Source organism: Papio anubis, chromosome 3 (genome assembly GCF_008728515.1).
Source record: "Papio anubis isolate 15944 chromosome 3, Panubis1.0, whole genome shotgun sequence".
In the NCBI taxonomy this organism is placed as follows: Eukaryota; Metazoa; Chordata; class Mammalia; order Primates; family Cercopithecidae; genus Papio; species Papio anubis.
In genome coordinates this window covers 79,134,358-79,153,852 of record NC_044978.1, presented here as the reverse complement: position 1 = coordinate 79,153,852, position 19,495 = coordinate 79,134,358, and the positions used below count along the sequence as shown (strand labels likewise).

At 40.5% G+C, this 19,495-nt stretch overlaps 1 protein-coding gene and 1 pseudogene across 1 annotated transcript in view; one reads left to right on the top strand and one right to left on the bottom strand.

Moving 5' to 3' along the window:
* Window positions 1-19,495, top strand: part of EGF (epidermal growth factor) — a 100,036-nt gene that overhangs the window by 23,453 nt on the left and 57,088 nt on the right. The window contains 4 exon segments of the mRNA XM_003899090.4: window positions 3,665-3,864; window positions 5,986-6,167; window positions 6,572-6,799; window positions 7,551-7,753. Coding sequence (XP_003899139.3) covers window positions 3,665-3,864; window positions 5,986-6,167; window positions 6,572-6,799; window positions 7,551-7,753 — 813 coding nt within the window.
* On the bottom strand, window positions 10,421-11,059 carry LOC101027024 (annotated as a pseudogene).

Here is a 19,495-nt window from a genome sequence, read left to right as displayed (position 1 = left end):
TCTCTTTTGATCTTTGTTGGCTTCAAGTCTGTTTTATCAGAGATCAGGATTGCAAACCCAGATTTTTTTTTGTTTCTTTCTTCCCATTTGCTTGGTAGATCTTCCTCCATCCCTTTATTTTGAGCCTATGTGTGACTTTGCACATGAGATGGATCTCCCAAATACAGCACACTGATGGGTCTTGACTCTTTATCCAATTTGCCAGTCTGTGTATTTTAATTGGGGCATTTAGTCCATTTACATTTAAGGTTAATATTGTTATGTGTGAATTTGATCCTGTCATTGTGATGTTAGCTGGTTCTTCGCCCATTAATTGTTGCAGTTTCTTCCTAGCATTGATGGTCTTTACCATTTGACATGTTTTTGCAGTGACTGGTACCAGTTCTTCCTTTCCATGTTTAGTGCTTCCTTCAGGAGCTCTTGTAAGGCAGGCCTGGTGGTGACAAAGTCTCTCAGCATTTGCTTGTCTGTAAAGGATTTTATTTCTCCTTCGCTTATGAAGCTTAGTTGGCTGCATATGAAATTTTGGGTTGAAAATTCTTTTCTTCAAGAATGTTGAATATTGGCACCCACTCTCTTCTGGCTTCTAGGGTTTCTGCAGAGAGATCCGCTGTTAGTCTGACGGGCTTCCCTTTGTGGGTAACTTGACCTTTCTTTCTGGCTGCCCTTAACATTTTTTCCTTCATTTCAACCTTGGTGAATCTGATAATTTGGGGTTGCTCTTCTCGAGGAGTATCTTTGGGGTATTCTCTGTATTTCCTGAATTTGAAAGTTGGCCTGTCTTGCTAGGTTGGAGATATTCTCCTGGATGATATCCTGAAGAGTGTTTTCTAACTTGGTTCCATTCTCCCTGTCACTTTCAGGTACAACAATCAAATGTAGATTTGATCTTTTCACATAGTTCCATATTTCTTGGAGGTTTTGTTTGTTTCTTTTCACTCTTTTTTCTCTAATCTTGTCTTCTTGCTTTATTTCATTAATTTGATCCTCAATCACTGACATCCTTTCTTCCACTCAATTGAATTGACTGTTGAAGCTTGTGCATGTATCACAAAGTTCTTGTGCTGTGGTTTTCAGCTCCATCAGGTCATTTAAGCTCTTCTCTATGCTGGTTATTCTAGTTAGCCATTTGCCTAACCGTTTTTCAAGGTTTTTAGCTTCCTTGCAATGGGTTAGACCATGCTCCTTTAGCTTGGAGAAGTTTGTTATTACTAATCTTCTGAAGCCTACTCCTGTCAACTCATCAGACTCATTCTCTGTCCAGTTTTGTTCCTTTGCTGGCAAGGAATTGTGTTCCTTTGGAAAAGAAGAGGTATTCTGGTTTTTGGAGTTTTTAGCCTTTCTGCTCTGGTTTTTCCCCATCTTAGTGGTTTTATCTACCTTTGGTCTTTGATGTTGGTAACCTATGGATGGGGTTTTGATGTGGATGTCCTTTCTGTTGATGTTGATGCTATTCCTTTCTGTTTGTTAATTTTCCTTCTGACAGACAGGCCCCTCAGCTACAGGTCTGATGGAGTTTGCTGGAGGTCCACTCCAGACCTTGTTTGCCTGGGTATCACCAGGAGGCTGCAGAAGAGCAAATATTGCTGCCTGATTCTTCCTCAGGAAGCTTTGTCCCAGAGGGACACCCGCCTGTATGAGGTGTTTGTTGGCCCCTACTGGGAGGTGTCTCCCAGTCAGTCTACACAGGCTCAGGGACCCACTTGAGGAGGCAGTATGTCCGTTAATGGATCTCAAATGCTGTTCTGGGAAAACCACTGCTCTCTTCAGAGTTGTTAGGCAGGGATGTTTAAGTCTGTAGAAGCTGTCTGCTGCCTTTTGTTCAGATATGCCCTGCCTCCAGAGGTGGAATCTAGAGAGGCAGTAGGCCTTGTTGAGCTGCGGTGGGCTCTGCCCAGTTCGAGCTTCCCTGCTTCTTTGTTTACACTGTGAGCATAGAACTACCTACTCAAGCCTCAGCAATGGCAGTGTCCCTCCCCCCCGCCAAGCTTTAACATCCAAGGTTGATCTCAGACTGCTGTGCTAGCAGTTAGCAAGGCTTCGTGTCTATGAGACCTGCTGAGCCAGGCAGGGGAGGCAATCTCCTGGCCTGCTGGTTGCAAAGACCATGGGAAAACCACAGTATGTGGACAAGAGTGCACGGTTCTTCTGGGTACAGTCACTCACGACTTCCCTTGTCTAGGAAAATGAAATCTCCTGCCTGCTTGCACTTCCTGGGTGAGGCGACGCCCTGCCCTGCTTCTGCTCACCCTCTGTAGGCTGCATCCACTGTCCAACCAGTCCCAGTGAGATGAACCAGGTACTTCAGTTGGAAATGCAGAAATCACCTGTCTTCTGCGTCAATCTTGCTGGGAGCTGTAGACCTGAGCTGTTCCTATTCAGCCATCCAGGAAGCACCAACCCTCTTGTAGCTTTAATTCAATTTACTCTCCAAAGTGGAATTAGTATTTTCTGACTCTAGAACATAGTCCCTGAGTAAAAGGATGTTAACCCATCATTTTGTTCAATGCTTACAATAAACACATTTATTAAGTCATATTAAGTCATTACTTTTAATGATAAAACAGAATGGAGAAAGCCCAGCACAAAAGCAATAATATGTTAGAATTCCCCTCTGTTCCCCATTCACCCCAGTGATTCTGTCATTTTCTAAAGGCAGAGTGGCCCAAGCCTCCTCACACTTGGTCAAGAGAGAGAGACCAAGGAAACTAACCTGACTTGATGAAACGAATTTCATCCTCTGGTGTCATCCAGAGCATCAAAGGCAAGCTGTGTGTGGTGTCTGTCAGTAATTAGTGGTGAGGTTTCCCAAGAAGGGATCAGGTTCCCAAGTAGATATTGAATACTGGGGCATCAGAGTTGGTAGGTGGCCATCACCTAGAACAGGAGAGGACCCCAGGTACAGGATTAGGGTACCAAACAAGGTCCTACAGGCACCAAGAAATCCAGTGAGGTTTGTCACCCAGATTTAGCAAATAAAAATGAAAAGTGCCTAGTTAAATTTGAATTTCAGGTAAACAGAGAACAAATTTTTAGTGTATGTCCCATGCAATATATATGGAATTCAAATTTATCTGGACATCCTGTATTTATGTGGCAAAGCTAACAGGGTCAAAAAATTTCAGAACCTTTATAGGATTTTGAAATTGAAACAACGTTTCAATTTTTCCTGCTTCCATATAAGATCTTTTAGTTTTCACTATCATCTTCTAGGTCATTATGCTGAAGTCTCTGGTCGTAGGTAAGACCCAAGGAGTCTATTTCCAAAATGATAATATCTGTAATTTTAGTTCTAATTTACATAATTAAATTTTACACTTATATAGATCCTTTCCACAATAGTATATGGTGGGTGGTTTCTTTTTGAACGTAAAAAGGTATTTTATGGATAAAGAGTAAAAAGTGTCTTCCTCTTCAGATAGTTCATTTTTCATAATTTACCAATGTTCATGTCTTATAATCAGTTTGTAGAGAAGACAATTTACAAAATGAAATGTGAATATCTATAGGAACTCTTTATTATCTATACAATAGACTTTATTTTAAACAGAAAATCAGTAATTAAAAATTATTTCTGCTTGTGTTGGTTGTCCTTGGGAAGTATTTTGTTTAAATGAGATAAAATATTGAAAGTATACAGTTTGGTCTCTTTCTTCCCACCCAGGTCCTGCACCCTTCTTAATTTTCTCCCACGGAAATAGTATCTTTAGGATTGACACGGAAGGAACCAATTATGAGCCATTGGTGGTGGATGCTGGTGTCTCAGTGATCATGGATTTTCATTATAAAGAGAAAACAATCTATTGGGTGGATTTAGAAAGACAACTTTTGCAAAGAGTTTTTCTGAATGGGTCAAGGCAAGAGGTAAAATACCATTACCTGCAGTGTTTGAGCTGTTTTTGTACAGGCTGACAAATATAATATATTGAATTCTTAATGTATAGATAAATGAAAATTATATTACAATTCAAATGTGTGTCTGCCAAATATAGGCATTTATTTAATTTACATATGTGGTAGTATATTATTGAGTAAGTTCACACATTGATATTCAGAAGCCCCAAAATGAGAAAGTGAAGATATGAATGTAATTTTGAAAATATCTGAGTTTATTAAATCAGATCACCATTTTATGAAGATAGATTATTTGCATGATTATTTCTTGCTATTTGTAAGGTACCCCAGTAGTTCTCAGGTGGGGGGCAGTTTTTTCCTGAGAGAGCAATTGGCAGTGTCTGGAAACATTTTTGGTTGTCACAAGCGGATGAGGTAGGAGGGTGGAGACGATAAAGGCATCTAGTGGGGAAAGGCCTGGGATGCTGCAAAACATCTCACACTGTGCAGAACAGCCCCAGGATAAAGAATTATCCAGCCCGGAATGTCATTAGTGCTGAAGTTGAGAGACCCTGTTTTATCTGTATAAGATCTCCATCATGGGTGTTGGCACCTGACATGTAGAAAGAAAACTTTTCTTCTTTTTATTCTCACAGTGGTTGCACTCTGGAAAAAAATAATATAGCAGATGACAGATACAAGGTACTTTACTTCAAGTACATACAAAAGATCCTTAATCTTTCTATTTAGCTGGTAGAACCCTTACATGAGTCCCAGGAGGAATGTTTCTCTCAATTCGGTGATGGATTACAAAGATCATGTGCCTAGAGAAACTTTAAGAGTTGATTTCTCAACACAAAGTGCACAATTTTTTTTTGTTTTTTAGCCAAATCTTTCTCTTTCCAATTATTCTTAAAAGCTTCAATTAGGTGCTAATCTGTTTTATCACATCTCCAATACTTGCTAATCTCACTTTTAACAAGGATGGCTACTCATTATCCTCCAGACATGTGGTAGTATAGTTTCAAACTCTTGAGTCTAAGAATCTGAAGGGTTTCCTATCAAGAACATGGAAAACCTTAAAATAGTTGTGAATTTATGTCAAGTCATTAGGAAAGGATCAGCCTGATGCCTAAAATTCCATCCCTATATTCCTTCCTTTGGGTTAAAACATTGCTTATAAAGGACAACTGTTAAAATGCAAACAATTTGCCTGGGTGAGCTAGTTTATGAATGTATTAGGTTGGTGCAAAGGTAATTGCGGTTTTGGCCATTATTTTCAATGGTAAAATAAGTTGGCTAGATTTATTTACATGAGATGTAGAAATAGCACAGGCTCATGAGATTATGCAATTTCAGCCCAACTCTGATTTCAATGATGTCACCTGGGTAGCTGGATGTCGGCCATGGTGGAATATTTACACCATGAAAATCTTCAACAGTTCAAATTGGGGCTTCTGCCCACCTCGCAACCTCCATTCCCCAAGAAGACCAGCTTACCTGCCCTTGGCTGAAATTAAGAGATGAAAAGTTTTGGTTGGGCATTTTTATCATGAAAGAGCTGGGAATACAGCCCAAGGCGCATAAAAAGACGCCCTGCTACTCTCATGTCACAGTGTGAGGGCATGAAGGACTGTGGAAAGGAAGAAGGCCTATTGGAGGAAGAGGGCCAGAAGAATAAAGGCCATAATGAGAAATTCATCAAGTTCATGTCTGTAAGCTCAAACTCCAAGGAAATCTTGCAAAGCTTGGAATTGAGTTCAGTTGAAGATCTGGAAAGTTCCATTAGCAAATGGAATGGAATAAGCTGTCTTTACGGTTGCAGCAAAATTTCACTATTACTGTAGTTGAAATGATTAATACATGATGGTTGGCTGCCTAGTTTAAATAGTGTGTAGGATAATTTTTAGTTTCAAAGCTATGATATAAATACTATTTCCAGAAATATTTACTTAGGGGTCGCAGGAGGTTTAATAATGCTGCATCAAAACAAAGACACCATATCTGTGACTACTTTATTATTTAAACAATTTTGGAAATGCATAAAGATGACGAGTTCTTGAAAGAATAGACTTTTTATATATAACAATTAAAATAATTTTGTTGTGAATGGGGAAATATTAATAACAATTTTAAAATTTGATTTTGCAGAGAGTATGTAATATAGAGAAAAATGTTTCTGGAATGGCAATAAATTGGATAAATGAAGAAGTTATTTGGTCAAATCAACAGGAAGGAATCATTACAGTAACAGATATGAAAGGAAATAATTCCCACGTTCTTTTAAGTGCTTTAAAATATCCTGCAAATATAGCAGTTGATCCAGTAGAAAGGTAAATTCTGCTGTATTCAGACATTGAAATATATTTACAAATCTAGTGAAGATTGATAGAATTATAACATTTTAAATTCAAAGGGGTCCTCTCACTGAGACCAAAGCTCTCTTTGTAGCACACAGGCACCATTTTCTATAGGACAATTGCCTGCATTTCAACTGAGACAGGATCCCTTCATAAATATTCCTAACTATCATGGTTTTCTGCTATAGAGACATAATTCCCCTTCTAACTTGAAATTGCTTGTAATGTTACAATAGGGCAGTGTTTGCTTGTTGAATACATTTTCATTCAAAAAAGTCAAACTTGCCCTGTGCAGGAGCTGCTGAAACATTGAGAGAGGTGGCCATTTAAGGCACTATACGTTCATTTTTGGGTCTATGTAATGTGTTTTCCCTCAGGTTTATATTTTGGTCTTCAGAGGTGGCTGGCAGCCTTTACAGAGCAGATCTTGATGGTGTGGAAGTGAAGTCTCTGTTAGAGACATCAGAGAAAATAACGGCTGTGTCATTGGATGTGCTTGATAAGCGGCTGTTTTGGATTCAGTACAGCAGAGAAGGAAGCAATTCTCTTATTGGCTCCTGTGATTATGATGGAGGTTCTGTCCGTGTTAGTAAACATCCAACACAGTAAGTTTTACTCTTGGTATAAAATAAAACAGTTGTCGTTTGAAGTCCACAAGATAAATTAATTTTACTTTTGTCAACAGAACTGGTATAGTAGTTTAGGCCATAGATTTTGAATCCAAAAGACTTGAGTTCAAGCTCCAGATTGAACTCATCTGTTAGATGAGTGACTTTGAGTAGGTTCTATAACTTCTCTTATCCTCAGTTTCCTTTAATGTGAGGATAATCATAGCATCTCTCTCTTGGGATTATTGTGAAGGGAAAGTAAATGAATACAAACAAAAATAATTAACAGAGTATTTGGCACGTAATAAGTTCTCACATGTTGATCATAGTTATTCTTTTTGGAATTATTATGTTATATATATTTTTATATTTCATTGGTTTGCTATCATGCCAGCAACTGACTTTCCAGCTTTGTGGCAAAAGGCAGAAATTAGTCATGTGAAATTGATGTCACTAGAAACCCATTCTTACCCGGTTCCTATGTTCTTCCCCATTTTCATCACACTTATTGGATGACTAAAAGATTAATGAGATAATGGATCTGGAGCTAGAAATTATATCTTATTAGCTCAGAGTATGATGACATAAATAAAATTTTAAACTTAATATACTTTTCTAAACGTAAATGAGAAACAATGGAAAAGGTAGGTAGTTAAAACTTAGACAATAAATTGAAATGAAGTAAAACTCTAATAAGCCAAGGAACAAATGTTCTATTGTTCTTTTTTCTTTTGTGGTTGCTTTTTAGGCACAATTTGTTTGCAATGTCCCTTTTTGGTGACCATGTCTTCTATTCAACATGGAAAACGAGGACAATTTGGATAGCCAACAAACACACTGGAAAGGATATGGTTAGAATTAACCTCCATCCATCATTTGTACCACCTGGTGAACTGAAAGTAGTGCATCCACTTGCACAGCCCAAGGCAGAAGATGATGCTCGGGAGCGTGGTGAGTCATCATTGACCTTGTGCGGGGCCTGACACATAGTTCCCACCCATTTACCTGCTTGAGCCAGACAATGAGGGCTTGTAGGGGGAAAAATATTTTTTTCTTCAACCCTCATATATTCTTAGTTATAATAGACCCCTGTAAGAAAAGGCAGATTAACAAGAGAAAAACAAATAGAAGTCCAGCAATGGTGGCTCACACTTGTAATCTCTGCACTTTGGAAGGCTGAGGTGGGAGGATTGCTTGAGGCCAGGAGTTTGAGACCAGCCTGGACAACACAGCAAGACTCTGTCTCAAAAAAAGAAAGAAAGAAAGGAAGGAAGAAAGGAAGGAAGGAAGGAAGGAAGGAAGGAAGGAAGGAAGGAAGGAAGGAAGGAAGGAAGGGAGAAAGAATAACAAATAGAAAAGGATTAGCATGCACATTTGTATATACATGGGAGAAACCTGGGGAATTAGTAGCTCTCAAAGAGGTGGCTTTAAATGGCAGCTTATGTAGTATCTTTAATAAAGAACAGTAAATTTTTAGAGAAGTGACAAGACAGAGGAAAAGGACTTTGAGTTTCTATGGGCAGCAAGTTGGGGGAAGGCAAATAAATGGCAGCTAAATGCTAGTTAATAAAGCTTGTTGGCTGGGCATGGTGGCTCACGCCTGTAATCCCAGCACTTTGGGAGGCCGAGGCAGGTAGATCACAAGGTCAGGAGATGGAGACCATCCTGGCTAACATGGTGAAACCCCATCTCTACTAAAAATACAAAAAAATTAGCTGGGTGTGGTGGTGGGCGCCTGTAGTCCCAGCTACTTGGGAGGCAGGAGAATGGCGTGAACCCAGGAGGTGGAGCTTTCCGTGAGCCAAGATTGCACCACTGCACTCCAGCCTGGGCAACAGAGCAAGACTCTGTCTCAAAAAATAATAAATAAATAAATAAATAAATAAATAAATAAATAAATAAAATAAAATAAAAAATAAAGCTTGTTAATGTAGATACCTCCGCAGCCATTGCGAGGCCATAAGGATCTAAAGTTGTCTTCAGTGGTTAACTTTTGTGATTCCTGGTAGAGAGGGGGTACCTATTGTCTTTGTAAATCTGTGTCTTGCATTTAGGCAAATAGAGATAGCTTTTCTGTATCTATTTCTTTTTAATTGTTTGAAGCTCAACAATCTTTCCTATTTTGGAGTGGCATATTCTGGGATCTACAGGGCCATCTCTGATTTTTCCCACTGTCGCACCCCCAATTTCTAATCCAACACCAAATCCATTCCATTCTACCTTCTAAATACTTTTCAAATGTCCACTTCTCTTCTCTACTGCCACTGCCATAGTCTAAACAGACAGGCACTTTTTGTTTCGCCTACTACAGTAGTCGCTCAACTGATCCTTCTGTTTTCTGAATCTGATCCATTCATTCTCCTACACAAAATCTGTCAAAAGCTTTTCTTTGCACTTAGGTTGAAGTTCAGCATTTTACCAGTCTCGTCAATATTTGACCAACCTGCTCTAGTGATCTCTGCCCTCACTAGAATTTAATGCAAGTCTTGCTATAACTCCTCAAACATGCTAATCTCCTTCATTCCTTTAGGGTTTTGCAGCCACTCTTCCTTGGCTTAGACTTCTCTTCAGTTCTGAGCTTAAATGTCATGTCCTCAGATAGGTCTTCTCTGATAAACCAATCAAAATAGGCCCCCTCACCTCTTACTTTTTTCATAGTACACCTTTCATTGAACCCATCACGAGGTGTAACTACATACACATTTGCTTTCTTTGGATTCTCTCTCCCATTTGATTGTAAGTGCCATACAGGTAGAAACCATGTATATTTTGTTTGCTTTTTTTAGCCACCATATATACAGTAGGTATTTATAAATAAATTTTAGATGGTAAATATTAGTGAAAAGAATAAGTGATTGACTGAATCTAGTCACAGTCCCAAATTTCCACCTGTAAATCTGGTCTTCTCTGTTTGAATTTTTTTTTTAATCTGTAAGATATTATTTATTAAGATCTTAAGCCTCACCCCTGAACTCAAATGGTATGGGATAAGGAGTAAGGAAAGAGGTTACAGGAGGCAGAAAACAAAGCCTAGCTCTTCCAAGCTCACCACCTAGCCAAGGTCCTCGAATTCCTGAGGGAACCCAGGGCTGGAGGCTGGGCTGCAGGAAGGCAGCATTCCTGGGAGGTTCCAAGTTCTGGACAGGGGTACAGAGCTGTTGCATGTGTGGGGGCTGGGGTAAGGGAAAGGCTCCAGAGCTACTTTCGTTCACATCTTCAACTATTCTCTCTTCCACTTGCACGTTCATCTCACCATTCCTGACCCAACCAGCCCCTTATCACTGAGTACTGCTGCTGCTGCTGGTCCTCTCCTCCCCAAATCCACCTGCCCACTGGCATCTAGCTCCTCCTCCAGCCACACCCACACATCCCCTTCCTCACAATGACTGCACCCAAAATACACTGTACTGGGGAACCCGGCTTGGTCACTCAGATGTTAACTAAAGGCCCAAGGGAATGTGCTGGACAAGGTCCCCCCAACCCCAAGACCAAGGACCCTAGGTTTTCCTTGCCCTGGAGGGAGCCAGACACGGGAACAGGGGAAGAGGGTGGAGATGGGGTAACCAGTCCACAGGTCTGCAATCCTCAAAAACAAAACAAAACAAAACAAAAAAACAACCCTACAGACAACTCTCAGAACTAGCAAATAAGGGCCCAAAGCCATTTCCAACCATCCCCACTCATTTTTTTCTCCAGACAATGGTCCAGCCATCTTCCACTATATCCTCTTCCTTAATAGTCTGAGCGTCTGGATCAGAGGGTTCAGGCTGGGAGCAGACCCCATCTGTGGCAGCCCCATCATTCGGAGCTATGACCTCCACGTCTTCCACACTGTCCACATCATCTTCATCCTCATCAGTCTCTCTAGCTGTTTTAAGTGCAGTGGCTGTGACCTTGCGTTTTCTTTGAGTGATGCCAGAGGCCATCTCCCTCAGAGCAGCCCCGTCGCCCCTCTGGAAGTGGTGGAACATGGTCTGCAGTTGCTGGCTCACCTGGGGCAGACTCCCGTCTTCCACAATTGTATCAAACTCGTTGGTCAACAGCTCTCCAGGGAAGTCTTCCACCTCATCTAGCTCCAAGTCAGCATTGCGCGTTAAGTAATCCTCCACTGCACGCCCCAGCCACTTGGCCTTCTCCTGGCTGTGCACACCCCCGAAGCCATTCTCCACAGCGATCTGCAAGGCCGGCCAGGCCTCCAGGGCCGCGCAGACCCCAGCCCGGAAAAGAGCTCGCGCCATCTTCTGCAGCGCCCGCCATTATCCGGCCCCGGTCCCTGAAATCTTTACCATGTAATTGTTTTTAAAAAGTTTTTAGGCCTGTAATCCCAGCATTTTGGGAGGCCGAGGCAGACAGATCGCTTGAGGTCAGGAGTTCGAGACCAGTCTGGCCAACATGGCAAAACCCTGTCTCTACAAAAAATACAAAAATTAGCCGGGCATGGTGGCGCATGCCTGTAGTCCCAGCTATTTGGGAGGCTGAAGCAGGAGGATCGCTTGAACCCAGGACATGGAGGCTGCAGTGAGCCAAGATCGCTCCACTGCACTCCAGACTGGGTGACAGAGTGAGACTCTGTCTCAAATTAAAATAAATAAAAAAAAAAAATTTGTTAGGCTTTTGTGAAATACCACAAGGAGCCTACAGAAAAAAAAAGTTGTCAGGTTTAAAAAATTTGTTCTGATCGTTAGGCTGCTCAATGTACCTCGTAAATGATGTGCCACTAACATCTCGCCTTTATGTAAAAGTTTTATTTCAAAAAGGTTTTAAAATAGATTTAATGTTAGCCTTAAATAGCTCTCTGAAGTGCAGAAATAGAGATAGAATTGTTTATATCTTCTACTTTCTTTCTTTCTTTCTTTTTTTTTTTTTTTTGAGATGGAGTCTTACTCTGTCACCCAGGCTGGAGTGCAGTGGTGCGATCTCACTTTAATTCACAAAGCTAGAGTTGTGGGAAACAGCTCAACTGTGGGTTCTAGCACCACATTAAATAGCAACAACCTAGTGGCAATGCTATAAAATAGATGGGTGAATCCATAATAGTAGTGTAGATCATCTACACATAAAGGTAGTGAATCTGATACACTGCCACATACCTTCCATGGGAAATTTCAACTCAAGCTGTCTTCACATACAACTCATTGTCTGAGTGGTGATGACTCACAACCAAATCATAACCAATAACCATTATGAACAAGTATTTACTGAGTCCCAGTGTTTACTGAGTCCCATTCGTAATAATTAGAGATATGTCTGCCATCATCATCCTCCTCTCTTACATTTATATGTAACCTCCGAATTTTCAAAGTGTTTTCATGGGCTTTAGTTTATCGGTTTGTCACAGCAATGTTGTGAGACAGGAAGGGTAGGAATAATTGTACTCATTTCGTAATTGAGAGACCTGAAGAAATAGATCATCTTTTCCATGATTACATAGCTAGTTAATGATGAATGTGGGAGAAAATGTCCTATCATCAATCTCTCGGTTTAGTGTTCTTTCTACCATAAATATATTGTGTCTTCAGAGCACCTCACTACTTAGCCTCTGTGACAGGGAGTTCAAATAGGATAACTGAAAGCGTGAATTTCAGAAGAAAATCTACAATGATTCACTAAAGAGCAGTCCCAAACAATGTGGCAAGTAATAGAATTTGATTGGAAAGCCTCTGCCAGCTGCAGAGCCACAGATAAACCTGGAACCTGGAAGACAATTGGTATTGGAGATTGGCTTAGGTTACTGACCAAAAGATGCGCTTCACACATACTCCAAGTGCAAAGGACTTTTGATTTCAGGGGCACTGTTATTTTGGCGATTATTGATTTGGTTTAAATTGTTTTAGTGTCTTAGAAAGCAGGAGCTCTTTACCTGTGATGTAGGGCCTGTGGATCTCTTGATTTTAGGGTCAGATGAAAAAATATGCACTGTTCCACCTAGGGAGATGGTATATAAATTTTATCAGGTTTTTAATGTGTCTGACATCCTTCAGATTTTTTTTTTTTTTTTTTTTTGAGACGAAATCTGGCTCTGTTGCCCAGGCTGGAGTGCAATGGTGCGATCTCGGCTCACTGCAACCTCCATCTCCTGGCATCAAGCAATCCTCCTGCCTCAGCCTCCTGAGTAGCTGGGATTACAGGCGTGCATCACCACATCTGGCTAATTTTGTTGTATTTTTGGTAGATGTGGGGTTTCACCATATCGCCCAGGCTGGTCTCAAACTCCAGAGCTCAAGCGATCTGCCTGCCTAAGCCTCCCAAAGTCCTGGGGTTACAGGCATGAGCCACTGTGCCCAGCCTATCCTTCAGATGTAAAGATATACTTCTCTAGAGGCTGGTTAGTTCCTCATGGATATTGTGCCTAAATTGCAGCTCCTCTGGTGATCTGGAAGGTAGTACTTTGCTTTACAAAGCATTTAGTAGTGAAGCTACTTCAGTGAAGAAATAACAGAAAAATCATATAATCTGGTTGATATTATTTTTGTTATAAAATATAAATATTTATACAAATATGAATATCAATAAACTTACTTCTTGCCAAATGCCTAAGCTATCATTTATCAAAGCATGTTCTACAAAACTCTAGTACTTTTTTTTTTTTTTTTTGAGACAGTCTCTCACTCTATTGCTGAGGCTGGAGTGCAGTGGTGCAATCTCAGCTCATTGCAACCTCCGCTTTCTGGGTTTTAAGCAATTCTCTCTGCCTCAGCCTCCTGAGTCACTGGGATTACAGGCACCCACCACCATGCCCAGCTAATTTGTATTTTTAGTAGAGACGGGGTTTTGCCATATTGGCCAGGCTGGTCTTAAACTCTTGACCTCAGGTGATCCACCCGCCTTGACCTCTCAAAGTGCTGGGATTACAGGCATAAGCCACAGTGCCTGGCCTCAAAACTCTAGTTCTATGGGATTTAATGAAGTTACTTAGGAGAAAAAACCTTTCGGGGTCAAGCAATTTAGAGATGGTGTGTTCAATAAAGTTGAATGAGTTTTTTCTCGAGTGGAATTTCTCAGAACCATTCATATGGTTATGTGCATCATTACTCTCTGTGACACAACCCATGTCATTTTTCTGTTTTATTTCCTATGCAGCAGCCCACAGGACTCTTGAATCTATTATTTGTAGTTCAGACCTCTTTTCTGGGGGGGGGCTCTAGAGAAATTTTTTTTAAAAAGGACTCAGGCATAATGAGTGTCAGGCTGCAAAGATCTGCTGCAGAGTTAAGCTACAGAGACAACTGACTTTAAACATGGGAATTTATTCATAATATACAAAAAGGAGCAGCCCTGGTGAAGACTGCCTGGCCAAGGCAAGGCAGGGGTTTGCAAAAGGCAAAGCCACAGAACTTCACGTGGAAGATTGGTTTGTTGGTTTGAACAAGTCCTTGGCTTGTAGATTCAGGTTGTCTCATTCTGGAGGAGCTTCATGCTGCAGATATATCTGCATGCTGCACCCCAAGTCCAAGTAATAGAGCCACAGTTTTACCATCAGGCTGTTTTCTGATGATCTGACCAGTTTCCTAAAGAGCAGTTGCCCTGGTCCTTCTTCTGGGCCATGTCTGCTTGCTGTCTGCACCTTCCAAGCTCAGGGTCCTGCAGGGGGCCCATAAAATGCGTGTGTTTGGGCTCAGTAAAAATATCCTTATCAAGGCCCTTATAATTATCTGCCTTGTAAGCATGTCTACTTGGATTTCTTCCAAGTGTTTCAGACTCAAAGAAAATAACTGACCTAGCAACTTTCACCTCCCTCTTCCCCAGCTCCTCTCCCTCTAGTGTAATCAACTCAGTGAATGGCGTCACTCTCCACCCCATCTCCCAAAGCAAAAACCAAGGAGTTGCCTGTTCCTTCGTCTTCCTCACTCTCATCCCATGAAATCAATCTCTGCATCCCAACAATTCTACCCTTTACGATCTAACCACTGTGCCCTTCCCACAGGTTTCTCTCTCCAGCATCCTCCTAACTAGTATCCCTGTCTCCATTTTCTCTGCTGCAGGGAGCATAATCCCTCAAAAAGAAGGCCCAGTCATGTCACTGTTTGATTAAAATTTGCTGACAATTCCTAACCACCAATAATTAAAGTGTAGTCTCTTCCTCAGGTTCACCAAGTCTTCTGCTCATTTCTCAGCTTCTTCTCTCAACCCTTGTTTGTATTACATTCTCTGTTGCAACCATTCTCAAAGATGTACTTTCCTTTCATGAGGCACACTTGCTCTCTTCTCCAGCCTGGTCTGCATACTCAGGAACTCGCCACCTCTGTCCCTTCACTGGCTGTCTCCCCTCATTCTTTGAGAAACAGGTCCAACGTGACTTCCTTCAGGAACACCTTCCTTGATCCACTGTGAGCCAAAGTTAGCTGTTCCAGAGAATGTGTTCTCAGAGAATTTCCCCAATCATATGACACTTACCATGCTTTGCTGTAGTTGTCTGTCTTTTTATATTCCTTAGTCCTTGGAGGACAGAGAATACAACTCTCCATTGCATTCTCAATGCCTAAACGACTTTAATAAACAAGAGTTGAAAAAACAAGCGAGCCAGGCACGATGGCTCACACCTGTAATCCCAGCACCTTGGGGGGCTAAGGCGGGTGGATCACCTGAGGTCAGGAGTTTGAGGCCAGCCTGGCCAACATGGTGAAACCCTGTCTCTACTGAAAAAATAAAATAAAATAAAATACAAAAAGCAGCTGGGTGTGGTGGCATCCGCCTGTAATCCCAGCTATTTGGGAGGCTGAGGCAGGAGAACCACTTGAACTCGGGAGGCAGAGGTTGCAGTGAGCCGAGATCAGGCCACTGCACTCTAGTCTGGGCAACAGAGCAAGACTCCGTCTCAAACCCCACCCCCCGAAAAAAAAAATCAAGTGAAAAAAAATTCTTTGGCACTCTATCTCCTAAATAATATAATAAGGAACAAGTTTTAAAGATATGTAATATCTGAGTGCATAGGTTTTTGTTTTTGTTGTCTGTTTGTTTCAATTGGAATTTGAAATAACCCATGTAAGTACATGCAACTTCTTGGCTCACAGAGATACCATAATTATTGCATGTGTACCAAATTATCTGTTCTTATGATAATTTAAGGACTTTCCTTACAATATCTCACTTCATCTTTATAACAGCTCTATTAATTGTGATAATTAGTGTAATATTATAAATTAAAAGTTCTGAGGTTTAGAGATGTCACAATATCTTGTTGAAGGTCACAGGGTGGTGAAATTGGGATTTGAACCCAGGCAGACTGATACCATGCTGCGTCTCCAAATACACTCTATTATCTATCATTTCATATTTTACATGTGCCTTATTTGTTTTGGGAAAGCCTGTAATTCAGCGTATCATTATTTATCCATGGCCTCCTGGTAGTTAAGTGCTTCAGTTTGCACAGATCATGGAGTCAAAATCTTATTTCTCTTTTTCTTTTTAAATTTTTCTTTAATTTTTTTTTTTTTCAATTTCAGGAACTTAAAGTCTTTCTCTTTCTCTCTTGCTTCTCCCCTGGCTGTCCGAAAACAGGCACAGGATGAATCCCACATTTTTTGTTGGCATGATTAAACTTAGCCAGATATCCTGGCTGCCCTGACACCTACACTATTATACAAATCTCAGAAATAGTGTGGGAACATTTTTGTACACGTCTTAATGAAAAGTATTTCAAGTTCAACTTCTGGGGATTTTACAACTAGTTTATTGCTCATAGATACTATGTTGTAAAAGGTCCAAATATTTTTGCTTTTTTCTGTATTCTTTAAATGTAGATTTCAGTTTTAAGTTGTAAGAGAGCTTCAAAAGCATATTCTTTGGGAAATGAAGGTTATTTATTACTAACACTGTGTAAAATGCTTTACATTCATTTCATGCACAGAAAGATGGCTGAATTTAATTCTGTGAGTTCATGAAGGATAATTGTGCCCGCCTGGAAATGTACTTGCTTCTGGAAGCAATTAGTATAGCTAAAATTGCCAAGGTGGGAGTCTAATTTGTTTTGATTATTTTGTTGCTGGAGTATCTACTATAAAATCTTGGTTATTTTGAAACCCCTGGAAAAGAATCATCCTAGAAAGATAAATATTTAGTTCATATAATTTTAAATTATTAGTTTAAACACATAAAATTCTGTTATTCTTCATGGAACTATTAGTAGAATATGGATTGCTATATTTTCTTAACATCATTTATAGTTATTGACATTTTCTTAGTGACTAGAGTCACATTTACAAGGATACATGCCATTGCAGCAAGCATAGCACTGGTTTGGGGCAAAGCTGGATTTGCCCTGACACCAAATGGCTGCCATCTGAAATGTCTTTTAAATTCTTGAAATTGCTCTTTATCATTTTTATGTTTTCTTTCTTGCTGCTGGCTCTCACATCTTGCAGGTTTTCACATACCTGGCTGTGGCCTCTGTTTATTTTCTAACCTGAGGCTTTTTCTTGCCACTTGTTTGTTCAGGAAAACAGATCATTAGTCCTGTAGAATTTTTCACTTTCTGGATTTTGCAGATTATATCCCCATGTGTCATTTAACATGTTTCTCTACTTTCCTTGTTACCTATAAACTGGTAGCTTAGGCTTAGAAATCTGATCAGAATCAGATTGTTTGCAAGAATGCTTTAGGGGTGGCACTGCAGTTGGTTCTGTAAGCTTCCCCACTGTACCACATTAAAAGGCACATGGGGCTGGTTCTTATTCTTTTTCAGGATGTTCAAAATTAATTAGCATTTCAGAGTTCACCAGCATGGTCCAGCCACTGCAAGTTCCCCATCAGTCTTTTGCTTAATGGTTTTAGAAGCTATTGATTATCATTGCCTGGAGCCATTTTTTATTAGAGGTTCAAAGCAGGCAATGACATTCTAATTCCATCACTGTTTATGCATATATTAGCTGGGATTCTTATACAAAGAGGAGCCTTTCCAAATGAGATATATGATTGTCCTTTGGAGGAGGAGCCTTTATAGGAAAGGTAATTCAGTGTTCGATCCTATTTCTTAATTTACCTGTTTTCAAAATAAAGAGTTAGTGTCCTAACCCTCCAGCATCCTCCAAAGGTCACTTTTTCTTTAAGTATCTCTATAAAGTCATGGATTTTAAAAAATAATTGACATTTTTATTCACTGTAATTGCTACCGTTTTGATACTTAAATTGTACTATCTCTCTCTGGAAGGAACCCTGACCTAGGGTTTCTAGTCTGTGTGGGAAATTACCTACTGTCTTGCAGCCATTGACACTGGCAATCTGGAATGCAAGATTAAGGCTACATCTGGGCTCAGCGAGAAAGAACACTGGACTCATGCAGCCACTTCTGCCATTGGTGAATGTGGGTGGGGTGTGGTGGTGACAATGGGAGTGGAGGCATATACACCTTGTCTTTTTAAAATGTATTTTTAATTATGGATACATAATAGTTGTACATATGTCATGGCTTGTATTGTCCATCTTCCTGCTATGGGCAACCAAATTGCCAGAAATGAGGATACAATAAGAAAAGAGTCAATGGGCCTGAAGGGCTCTTCTAAGAGTTAAAAGCATTATTTTTATTTATTTATTTATTTATTTATTTAGCTATGGAGTCTTGCTCTGTCGCCTATGCTGGAGTACAGTGGCATGATCTTGGCTCACTGCAACCTCCACCTCCCAGGTTCAAGCAATTCTCATGTCTCAACCTTCCAAGTAGCTGGGACTACAGGCATGCGCCACCACACCCAGCTAATTTTTGTATTTTTAGTAGAGATGGGATTTCACCATGTTGGCCAGGCTGGTCTCCAACTCCTGGTCTCAGGTGATCTGCCCGCCTTGGCCTCCCAAAGTGCTGGGATTACAGGTATGAGCCACTGCACCTGGCCAAAAGCATTATTTTTAAAGTGCTTTACGTTTGTTCATTCATTTACTTTTTGATTCCTAAAAGGGTACAGATGGATACCATACCATGTGGCTAAATTCTGGCTAGGTGATTTTTTTTGGTTTTTCTTCTTTTTTTTACTGTAATTAGGAATTTCAATAGCACAGAATGGCCATTCTTGTATTTTCTTCCTTGTATTTCTATCAGCTGACAAGAGTAAACTGCTATACTGTTCAGTCTGAGAAGTTTTTTGAGGAAGTTGAGGCAGTCATTTATTGAGAACTCATTAATGATGAAGACAATAAACAAATGAAGCAAAAATATAACCAGGTTTTTACAGACATTTCATAAAACGAACATATATTTTATGTGCATGTTTATATTTATACAAATGCATAAATATAAACACACACACATAGAATTGTACGTATCTGGTAAAAAGAGGGGGGTTACGGTCAGAAGGCTTGGAATAGCATCCCAGTTCTACACTCTATTTGCTATATGATCCTTAACAAGGCACTATTTCCTAATCTGTAAAATGGAAGATGATACTTGCTCTGTATAGCTCAAAGGCTTGTTATGAAAATGAAATGTGGGCCGGGCGCGGTGGCTCAAGCCTGTAATCCCAGCACTTTGGGAGGCTGAGACGGGTGGATCACGAGGTCAGGAGATTGAGACCATCCTGGCTAACACGGTGAAACCCCGTCTCTACTAAAAAATACAAAAAAACTAGCCGGGTGAGGTGGCGGGCGCCTGTAGTTCCAGCTACTTGGGAGGCTGAGGCAGGAGAATGGCGTAAACCCAAGAGGCGGAGCTTGCAGTGAGCTGAGATCTGGCCACTGCACCCCAGCCTGGGTGACAGAGCCAGACTC